The sequence below is a fragment of the Cicer arietinum genome, chromosome 1, assembly GCF_000331145.2.
Source record: "Cicer arietinum cultivar CDC Frontier isolate Library 1 chromosome 1, Cicar.CDCFrontier_v2.0, whole genome shotgun sequence".
NCBI lineage: Eukaryota > Viridiplantae > Streptophyta > Magnoliopsida > Fabales > Fabaceae > Cicer > Cicer arietinum.
In genome coordinates this window covers 18,362,874-18,374,102 of record NC_021160.2, presented here as the reverse complement: position 1 = coordinate 18,374,102, position 11,229 = coordinate 18,362,874, and the positions used below count along the sequence as shown (strand labels likewise).

Here is an 11,229-nt window from a genome sequence, read left to right as displayed (position 1 = left end):
ATAACTATGCATCATATATTAAGAGAATATAAATCTTAATTAAATACACAAATATGTCACACCATATTTACTATTCACCTATTTTTAAGTGGTTGATGAAAAGTAAATACTTGATTAATTCAGTTCATTAAGATATTAATGACCGTAAATTTTATGCATACTATGCACAATAAGTTAAATGGTTAACGACCTATAAATTCTTAGTTAATAATGTTCATTAAGTTATTAAATGGGTGGCCAACCTTTTTAACAAAATTAATTCCTTTTTTCACAACCTATTAAAACTTACATAGTTAATGGCGTACAAATATTTAGTTAATTCAATTCATTATATGGTTAATGAAATGTTTTAAGTGATTAATAGGATATCTTTAAACTTCAATCATTTTATAATTATATGAAATAAATATTTAATAACTTATTACTTCTATCTCTAAATACAAGACTCATAGATGGTTTGGTTCAGTATAGGAATTGAAATTACAAAAAAAAAAAAAAAATTCTATAAAAAGATCTAAGTTTTTGGTAGAATTAGAAACATAATTTGAAATACCTAATTAGAAAATAAAATATGTGATTGCCACTTAATTTGCTCCTCTAATAAAAGTTAGAATAACTATAAACTCGATCATATTTTGATCTTTTAAAATAAAAGTATGTAGTAGCGACATAATTTAATTCTCTTAAATAAAACATTGAATAACATCATGCAATAACAACCTAAAATTAAAATATAAAATAGAAAACCCAAAATTAAAATATAAAATAGACAGTAACAATACCAAATTAAATCATAATTTAATTGTTTAGAATCTAAATGACAATGCAAAATAAATAGTGTCAAAAATAGGCAGTAGCACTATAGCAAACTCTTGAATGATACCAACATGAAATCAAATGAAACAAATAAATAGATTATTTTTAAAATGTAAGGTTTGGGCGATCGGCTGAAGTGCTGAATAGATTTTCAAAATAAAAAATAATTTGGTTGCATTGAGTAATTGAGCTTGAATTTGCCTTTACTTTATCAAGTATTATGGACTTATGTCGTATATAAATTATATATATAAAAAATATGAACAACTTGCCTTTATTTTATCAAGTATTATGGACTTATGTCGTATATAAATTATATATAAAATTATGAACAACACTAGTTTGGTTATGTTGAGATTGATTTCTAAAACTAAAATTATATCCGAACCAATAATTTTTAGCTTATGTTGGTTCAGTTAATTTTTTATCCAAATAAGAAAATAATAGATAATTTTTAGTTTCATTTCGTTTAAATATTCGGATTCATTTAATTTATTCGATTCACTTATACTTGTATTGTGTCACTTTGGTCAGTCCAAATAAGTTTTATATTAATAGAATCAAAATTAGTGAAGGCAATTGAAAATGACCGGTAGCAAATCAAAATATCTATTATTATAATATATCAATAAAGCTTAGCTCAATATCAAATGTCAAATTTTTAAATTAAATATTATGTTTTAAATTTAAATTTGATATTTTAATATATATAGATTTATTAATATTATGTCTATAGATAAAAAGAAATAATATCACGACTTTTAAAAATGTATATGTATTTTATAGAGTTTAATTTTTATGTATCAATAATATAATTTTTTATTTATAAAATTGATAAATTATAATCAATTATATAAATGATTTATTAAATAATTATAATAAAAATTAAATATTATTAATAATTTAACTATCATTGTTAATTAATAATATAAAAATTATTTATACAGAATATATATGTATATATATATAAATGAAATTCTATATTGTATCCATTATTTACTTCAAAGTTATATTACTGTACACCTCCATTTAAAAAGAAAAATTAAAATGGTGAAGATGTTTATCCATTAACCAATAATCGTGTTTGGCAGAGCCTAGATTATAGCAGATTAGATAACATAACACCAGTAATTATCCTTCGAATGGACCCGTGTGCATGTGTGCCGCCTTGATTCTCTTCGTATTATAATTAATTAAAAACTATTTTTTTTAGTAATAGTTATTGAAACAAAAGATAATTTGAGAAGCCAGATCTGGAAAAATATTCTTCATTGTCTTTTGTTTAATTTATTTTAATTCTCTTTCGAGCTTTAGGACATCTTCTAGAAATTCTTCTCAATTGTTTCTGGTAATGACATTGATGGAAAATTTACAAGTTATTTGCTTTCTTTGAACATCATTGCAACCATCATCTTCTTATCATGGTTCATTTGTTAAACTATGATTATAGTTCCCATTTCACCAAAGCTTTTCACCAATACCCTATTTTTACTTCTTTTTCTAAGGTTAACAGAAACGTTAGGTTCAATCTTAAAGCTTGTTTTGATGCAAGTAATGGAAATTCTAATGGTGATGACAATAGGGTTGTTTTGAAGGAAAAGAGAAAGGGTATTTCTGTCATTGATGAGAGGTGTAATGCTACTAATGTTGAGCATAGATCACAAGGTGGAAGTCACAATAAACCTTTTTGTTTCCATGATCATCAATTTTCTCAGAAACTTGTAGTTGCTGTTGATGTTGATGAAGGTGTGTGTTTTTATGTATGCATATGTTAAACCTTGAATCTTATATGTTGTTGGCATTTTTTAGTTTAACTATTTTGTTTGATGGTTTTTTATGAAGAACGTTCACAATGATAATGTTGTTCCTGTTTTAGTAATTAAATTGTGTAATTGTTTATTGTGTTTTTAAATTACTTTCAAAAGATTAAGAAACTAAAGTCAAAAGATGCTTTTGTGTAATGTTTCCATTTTATTCGGATTTGTGTTAATGTTACTCCTTAGCATAGAGGTAAGAGACTTTTGAAAGTGAACAATTAACTAAGTTTTTAGAAATAATGGAAATGTCAAACAATTGCTTTCATTATTTCCTGAAATATATCTTCATTAATTAACATTTTATCTTATCTATGTGACAATAATTTATTTCAAGAGTCTCTGATCAAGGAAAATGAACACACATTTAAAAAAATGATGGTAAACATTTTCACAAAGTAAAGTCCCATTTCAGGTTATTCTGGATTTTCGACAAAAGCATCATGTATGTTAGATGTATATTTTATTGAGTTAGTTGATCATTGTGTGAGTTGAAGCATTTTTGTTCTTTCTTTTGTTTAAATGTGAACTCACAAGGTTCTTTGAATTTCTTGGAGTGTGTAATTAATTAAAGGATTATGCAGCATGATTTATCAAATTACTTTCTTTAGTTTGTTATCCCTCTGATAGGCATTTGTTTCATCTCCTATTTTCTGTAAGCAGTATTAGGAAACTTTGTGTCGGCTCTGAACAAGTTTATAGCAGATCGATACTCGTCAAATCATTCAGTTTCTGAGTATCACGTGTACGAGTTCTTCAAGGTATCATCACAATAGTTAACTGGAAATTGGAAATTTTGCATTAACAATAATTATTATATACTACACTTATTTTGGCTTATTTGAGATTGTTTAATTTTCTATGGAATTAATTCTTGATAATGTAATTGTAAGCTCAATCTACCTTTGATAATCATATACATTTAATAAACGTTTATTAGCTCGGAGGGTTGGAATTTGCAGTGTGGTTCATGCATTTCTTAGTTCGTTGGATTGCATAGAATTTTAAGCATGTTTGTATAAGAGACTCTGATGAACACTTCATTTCTCTTACAGATATGGAACTGTTCGCGTGACGAAGGTAACTGCATATAGTCACGCTGTTATTGCATTTTATGAATTAGTCCTCACCTTGCTATGAAAATTTGCGCAATCTTAGATTATTTTTCACCATGTTCATTCATTAATATTCTGTCTTCTCAAATTTGGACATTTTTTAAGATCAGATTTCCTGGAAATCAGTTTTTTAACTTTTGGAGTTGACTTTTGCACCAAAGTGTCAAATTTTAAGAGTTTTGGCTATTTGATCATTGTATTATAACAAGGCAAGCCTGTCCTGTAGCATGTATTTTGATTTTTTTAGTTTATTTCTTGAACTGATAAACCTAAATCATTCTTTAATGTTGCTATGTATTTCTAGTTCTAGTATTAAAATTGTTGATTGTGGTTAGCTTAAATTAACACATGGATGCTCGTTTGTGGTTAAGGATTAAATTAAACTCGATAACTACCGAACCCCTTGAATTGATTGCTTTACAATCACAATTTTCAATTCTATTTGTGTTTATTTCATTGTTAAACATAACTTCCCCAAACCTTATAGTTTTCTTTCTTAATTTGGTTGAATTTCAAAGTTGGTCAGTCAGGAAACGGTTCATGTTAACACTTTTGCAGAAAAGGGTCAAACAGGTCAATAACTTCATTAAGTCTGTCTATATGAAGAATATTTTATGCCTGATAAAATTAATTCATGCTGCGCAATAATAATTTTACTGGTTTTAAATCGATATATTCTTGCTGTGCAGCTAACACTCGTGTTCACGAGTTTTTCGAAACGCCGTACTTCAAGTCCGGGATCCACCCTATCCCAGGTGCTCAAATGGCGCTGCAGAAACTATCAAAATTTTGTAACCTATCAGTTGTAACGTATGCTTTTGTTTTGCTACTGGTTTTACTTCAACATGTTGCAGAATCTTGGATTCATGAACTAATAGCCGTTTGTATATGTTTACGGACAGATCTCGGCAGAATATAATCAAGGGTCATACAATTGAGTGGATTGAAAACAACTTTTCGGGATTGTTTGATGAGATTCATTTTGGAAACCACTTTGCTCTTGATGGAGTGTCAAGACCAAAGTCAGAGATTTGTAGGTATGTCACTTAGTCCTATCCACCTTCATTTCTCATATATTTTTTTGCCTAAAACCTGTTACATAAGTGTGTGGTAAAATAGTGGCACTATAGTGCTATAGGGTAGAGGAATTTGAATTAATCCGTATTGTTCCTTAATATGCTATTTAGTACGAAGTGTTATCAAGTCTCAGTTATAGCGGTTCTATAGCACTGTATTATAGTAAAATTTGAACAAACTGATATTTTTGTGATCTGCAATTGTCAACATTGGTTCATTCATATATTAACGATTTGAACTATGCTATGCCATGTAGTAGAATTTGAATAAATCACTATTTTCTGCAATCTGCGATTGACAACATTGGTTCCAATGATTTATTGTTTATAGTTTCCTTATACATTGTTATCAGGTCTTTAAATGCTAAGATTCTTATTGATGATAACCCAAGATACGCAATCGAGTGTGCTGAAGCTGGAATTAGAGTCCTACTTTTCGATTACGAAAATTCGTATCCTTGGTGCAAGGCTGAGTTTGCGTATCAGCATCCTCTAGTGCACAAAGTTGAGAACTGGGAACAAGTTGAACAAGAATTAATGTCATTGATAGCCTTGTAATTTACTAAAACCATGCAGCATGGTTTCTGTGAAAAACACTCTCAGATTAGATGTACTAACTTGTAATACTTTCTATAACGAATTTAGATGTACTAAGGACAGAGAAACTATTTGTAATACTCTGCACAAATGAAGGTGTTGAAATGAATTTATGTAGAATTGAAAGGATTCATAATTATAAAAAGCCTTTACATGGCTGCTTGTGTTAGATAATATTGTTATTATATGTTAGTAGTAAGGATATTTTAGACTTTTCTGTTCTCTAGTATATATATCTATTGTAACACTAGTAAACATAAGCTTTGTTCATTTGTTTATGAAACCCTAACCAAAGGTTCATTCTCTTCTCTCTTTTCTTCTATGTTTATGTTAGATTATTATTGTTAACAGCTTGAACATAATTATTAAGGGTTCGGTTGTTTTGCAAAAACATTTTTTTGGAAGTATAAGTAAGGATCTTCTTGTTCTTTATGGCTAAGTCAATCATTTGATCGACCTTCAATGAAAATAAGAGAAGTAAATGTGTTGCTCAATGTAATTTCGACTCTCATCATTTTATACTTGTTAATTCTTTCAACATATTCTCATCAAATATGAGAGAAAGTGAGAACTACAACTGTGTGTTTCAACAAACTAGTATCATAGGAGTTAGGCACTTGAAATGGATAAAATTTTCCAGCACATCTTCTAGTATTCACGTGAAATGAAGGTTATTTTTCGCCACAAAGATGTGTTAGAGGTTGTTAAAGATGGCATGTAGGAGCTGGAGAAAATTGTAAGGCTTTCTTTCGTATTCATAAGAAGGTAGTATAAGCTCCTACAAATGAATGAAGAAAAAAATGTGTCTGGGTATTTTACTCGAATTAAGACTTGTACAAATCAAATGCGAAATTGTGGAGAAATAGTAAGTGATTTGATGATCATTGAAAAGGTTTTGAAGATTTTAATTGTGCAGTTTGATCTGGTTGCCACAGAAGCAGTAAAGAATCTTGAAGAACTGAAGGTTGTAGAGCTGCATGGCTCACTTGCATCTCATGAATTGAGGATTAAAGAAAAAAGAATAAGAAAGAGCTACTGAGCAAGTTCTTTAAGCAAAAGTCCCTAAGAAGATAAATGGTGATGTCATGAAGAATAAGAAAGGAAAAGGGAAGTGGAAGAATCAAAACAAAAAAGAAATGGTGAATGCTCAAACAATAGTGACAATACTAACATGAAAGGCAATGGCAACAACAAAGGTGGAAAGATGAAGTTCAATAAAAAGAATGTTCAATGTTACAATTGTTGGAAGTGTGACCATTTTGCAGATGAATGTCTAGTCAAGAAAGATTTCAATGATGACAATAATGATGAAGTTCAGTTTGCATATGCAGATGACATTGACTCAAGTGGTTTTACTCTTATGGCTACCACAAAGTGATAAGTCTAATATATTGTTGAGACAAAATCTTAAATCATGTTTTAATGACAATAAATCTTAATGATTAAGATATTTTGATCCACTTAGTTATTTAATGTGTGTTCTTGAGTGTTTTAATTAAAACAAATATATTCTAAAAGGACTATGTAAAATCAGATTAATCTCAAGCAACAATAAGCACAAAATAACTTTCTGACAGCCTTTAAAAAGTTCAGATATGAAAATCAGTAGACTTGAAAATGTTCATATACAAAGTGAAAAAATAAATGACTTGACCAGTCCTATTTTGGCAAGGTCCAAACATAGAATCTACATTGCTCATTCCATGAAATAAACGTCCAAATGAAATATGAAGAATATTGAAGTCATTCATAACATAAATAAGGAATGAAGACATAAATAATATTTGTAGCATGCCAAAATAAATTGATGCCATATAAATAAGAGATACTTGAGGACTATGAGGTACAACCTACGTCGAGTCCTAAAAATAAAATTCATGAACTCTTTAGTTCTAGCATATCTATTTCAGTTAACAAAAATCATCTACGAGAAGATCATCAATATCTAGATATGTGTATTGTTGGTTCTTTGAGTAATGCAATGTTAGAGGATAATAATATTCAAAACAATCAAATTTCTTCTAATTTGGAAGTTAACTCAAAGGTAATGGTATCGATTATGACTTATCCAAATGTTATTATTACCGATGATAATTTACATCCCAAGATAGGTTACAACTTGGAGATATTAAATGATTTAAAAAAAAAAGAGAGAAGTTAGAGAAATAAATCATAGAGATAATGGGAATACCACATATCGGTCTACTGTAGTGAAGAACCCAAAACTTAAATATCAATAACTTACATCAAGTATTCAAATCACTTATTATAAAAGCGAAAAACTTGATTAAAAGTCTGACCACACTCAAAGTCTATCCTACATCTAGAAATCTAAGTTCATAAGAGTGTCATATCAGTTTGATCTCAACTCAAGTTAAGAAAACTTGATGCCAACAAAATCCTCATTTTATTTGTAAACATTCTAAAGTCATCTTTTGGATTGTAAAAAAGACTCAGTCTTAATGTATATGTTGTAGTTCTGAGTGACATAGAAAGAAGATTGGAAATCAGTTAAGGCTAAGAAAATATAGGTAAGAAAGTCCCGAGTGACAGATCTGTAAAGTGCAAGATTTGAGAAGATTTCCAAACACTATAGTGAAAAAGCTTACCAAGGGTGAGTACTGAATGTAGCCCAAGTTGAGTGAGCCAATATAAACTTTGTGTGTGATTCTCTATCTCTTAACCATTTACTTTAAGTATTTGAGCCTACATAACTCCCACACACTTGGTTATTTAATAATCTATTTTAATTTTAACACTTCAGAACATTCTAAAGTCTAGTATTTCCTTTTCATTGCAAGCTGTAAAACTTAAGAAAACAAATTCTTAAGTGCATATTAACAAATTTAAAATGGGTTACAATTCAATTCGTATCAGAGCTCTTCTTGTAAGGGTTTGGGTGTTGTAGCAAGGGCTTAAGGAAAAGATTCAAGAAAAAGAAATTGCTAAAGTTAAGTACATTGTTGAAGGAGGCTCATCAAATAGGCAATTATACTTTCATGGAACTTAATATTACTTTTGAAAAGGAAAGATGGAATCGTTCCTCAGATCTCTAGACATATGAATGTTGAAAGTAATTATAGAGGAAGTAAAATCAGAAGAATCATAGACATATACTACAAAACAAGCTAATAGTAGATAAATTCAAATATGCTAAGGAATTTTGGGAAATTATGAAAACTCAAGAAGAAGAAGAAGAAGAAGAAGAAGAAGAAGAAGGTTGATCATCTTGAATAAATTTGTTTTTACAGAAAAAGGTCAGAAAGTTCCTATCATAATAGATATGAATTTTTTCATCGAAGAAAAATTAAGTGCTCTTTTGTAAAAAACTAAATCACAAAGAACCTGTATGTTATTTGAAAAAGTGACTCATCCCAAGGGAAGAAACTAACCTTGAAGATCCCATAACACCATGGGTACCTAAAGATAAACTAACAACTAATGTGGGAATCTTCTCAAAATTTCAAGAAAAAACCATGGTTCTTAAGAAGTGGTAGTTCGAGACACATGACAAGAGATGTTTTCTCTCCTTTGTAAAACAAGATGGAAAGACAATCACCTTTGGAAATAATGATCAAGCCCCAACCAAAGGTAAATGTATCATATGTAATTCTAACTCTGCAAAAGTTGAAGATGTTCAATATGTAGATGGTTCAAAATACAACCTACTTAGCATAAGTCAATATGTGATAGTGGTTTTTAGAGATGTTTTCTCTCCTTTGTAAAAAACTATTGAGGGGCAAACACCTTTGGAAATAATGATAAAGCACAAATCAAAGATAAATGTATCATAGATAATTCTAACTTTGCAAAAGTTGAAGATATTCAATATGTAGATGGTTTAAAACATAATCTACTTAGCATAAGTCAATTATGTAATAGTAGGTTTGAAGTTACTTTCAAACCAAATGTATGTGAAGCCAAACAATCATCTTCTAGAAAAAAAAATTATGGGTTCAAGAAAGAAGAATATTTATGTTCTTAACATATATGAACTTTTTGTTGAATCATGCTTTATGTCTCTTGAAAAAGATAAACCGATTTGGCATAAATGAACTGGTCATGTCAACATGAAAACAATTTCAAAACTCTCTAGACTTCATTTAGTTAGAGGACTTCCAAAAATAAATTTGACAAAGACAAAGAATGTGAAGTTTGTCTAAAAGAAAGACAAGTCAAGAGTAGCTTTCATCTTTAAGACTTTGTTTCAACTCAAAAACGTCTTGAAGTTATTCAAATAGATCTCTTCGACCCATGTGTAAGGAATTTTCTAACCTTATCCAAAGTATGTTTTAGATGAGTATGATAAGTGAACTTACACTACGCGAAAAATGGTATTTTACAGCGCTTTTTTTAAGCCATTTATAGCGCTTTTTCAAAAAATTAAGCGCTGTAGTATCCATCGCTGTAAAAAGATACAACAGCGCTCTTTAAAATAAAAAAAGCGCTGTAAATCTCTTCTAAAAACGCGCTGCTTGTTGTATTAGTTTTACGGCGCTTTTTTAAAAAAGCGTTGTAATATGCATTCCTTTATTTCAATTAGATCTCTTTCTGGGATTATAACAACAATCTCCTTCATAAATCGTAATATACAGTATCTGCAGTCTATGTTGTTAGTTTGACGAGAGCACTATAAAATAAAACATATAAGTCAATAAATATTTGTGGATTGATTGTTAATGAAATTTTAAAGCCATACATTTCAAACCTTCTATTGGAATCCATGTGATTTATTTGATTTTTGCTTCGACACTGTAGCATTAACAGACATATTATATATATATAAAACACTATCAAATAAATGTGATTATTAGCATTAACAGACACATTATATATATAAGAAATAAATGAATAAATGAATACAATACCTGAAGAGTGAAAAGAAATACGTAGAGTTCATAGGGTTACGGTTTCGTTTAAGAAGAAACAGCGAGAATGTGCAGAAATACGAACGGTTCGTAGGACAGAGTAGGGTTCTCATTGAGAAGAGTACGTAATAATGTTCGTAGGGATAGTAACAAATATGAAGATGATTTGCAATGGAGATGGTTAACAATATGGTTCGTAGGGACATTAGGGTTCGCAATGAGAAGGATAAGGAAGAGGAGAAGGACACTGAAGTGTAGTGAAGTTTATGTAATAAAGAGGAAACTGAAACGATTTACTGTTATATTTATTTTTTAAAAGCCTATTACAACGCTTTTTTTAAAGAGCGCCGTAAAAGACCTCGTTATTTTACTTTTAAAAGCCTATTACAACGCTTTTTTAAAGAGCGCTGTAAAAGACCTCCTTATTTTATTTTTTAAAAGCCTATTATAGCGCTTTTTTTAAAGAGCGCTGTAAAAGACCTCCTTATTTTATTTTTAAAAGCCTATTACAACGCTTTTTTTAAAGAGCGCTGTAAAAGACATCCTTATTTTACTTTTAAAAGCCTACTACAATGCTTTTTTTAAAGAGCGCTGTAAAAGACCTCCTTATTTTACTTTTAAAAGCCTATTACAGCGCTTTTTTAAAGAGCGCTGTAAAAGACCTCTTTATTTTATTTTTTAAAAGCCTATTACAGCGCTTTTTTTAAAGAGCGCTGTAAAAGACCTTCTTATTTTATTTTTAAAAGCCTATTACAGCGTTTTTTTTTTTAAAAAAGCGCTGTAAAAGACCTCCTTATTTTACTTTTTAAAAGCCTATTACAGCGCTTTTTTAAAGAGCGCTGTAAAAGACCTCCTTATTTTATTTTTTAAAAGCCTATTACAGCGCTTTTTTAAAGAGCGCTGTAAAAGACCTCCTTATTTTATTTTTTAAAAGCCTATTACA

The 11,229-nt window shown here is 29.4% G+C and overlaps 1 protein-coding gene across 2 annotated transcripts; it reads left to right on the top strand.

Moving 5' to 3' along the window:
* The first annotated feature begins 1,889 nt into the window (after positions 1-1,889).
* Positions 1,890-5,592, top strand: LOC101514725 (uncharacterized). Of its 2 annotated transcripts, XM_004488101.4 has the most exons (6): positions 1,895-2,562; positions 3,294-3,391; positions 3,686-3,710; positions 4,435-4,555; positions 4,648-4,782; positions 5,175-5,592. In XM_004488101.4, the coding sequence occupies exons 1-6, from the start codon at positions 2,238-2,240 to the stop codon at positions 5,377-5,379; spliced, it is 909 nt and encodes a 302-aa protein (XP_004488158.1). In that variant the 5' UTR covers positions 1,895-2,237; the 3' UTR covers positions 5,380-5,592. The 2 variants fall into 2 exon arrangements, with proteins under 2 accessions (XP_073221356.1, XP_004488158.1); XM_073365255.1 differs by lacking the exons at positions 3,294-3,391; positions 3,686-3,710 and having other exon boundaries at positions 1,890-2,562.
* The last annotated feature ends 5,637 nt before the right edge of the window (positions 5,593-11,229 follow it).

What these genes read in the sequence shown, in the direction of transcription:
- LOC101514725 (XM_004488101.4), top strand. Translation starts at nt 2,238, where the DNA reads ATGGTTCATTTGTTAAACTATGATTATAGTTCCCATTTCACCAAAGCT. An exon ending in ACGTGTACGAGTTCTTCAAG is followed by an intron (nt 3,392 to 3,685) that starts GTATCATCACAA and finishes TTTCTCTTACAG; the next exon opens with ATATGGAACTGTTCGCGTGA. An exon ending in GAACTGTTCGCGTGACGAAG is followed by an intron (nt 3,711 to 4,434) that starts GTAACTGCATAT and finishes CTTGCTGTGCAG; the next exon opens with CTAACACTCGTGTTCACGAG.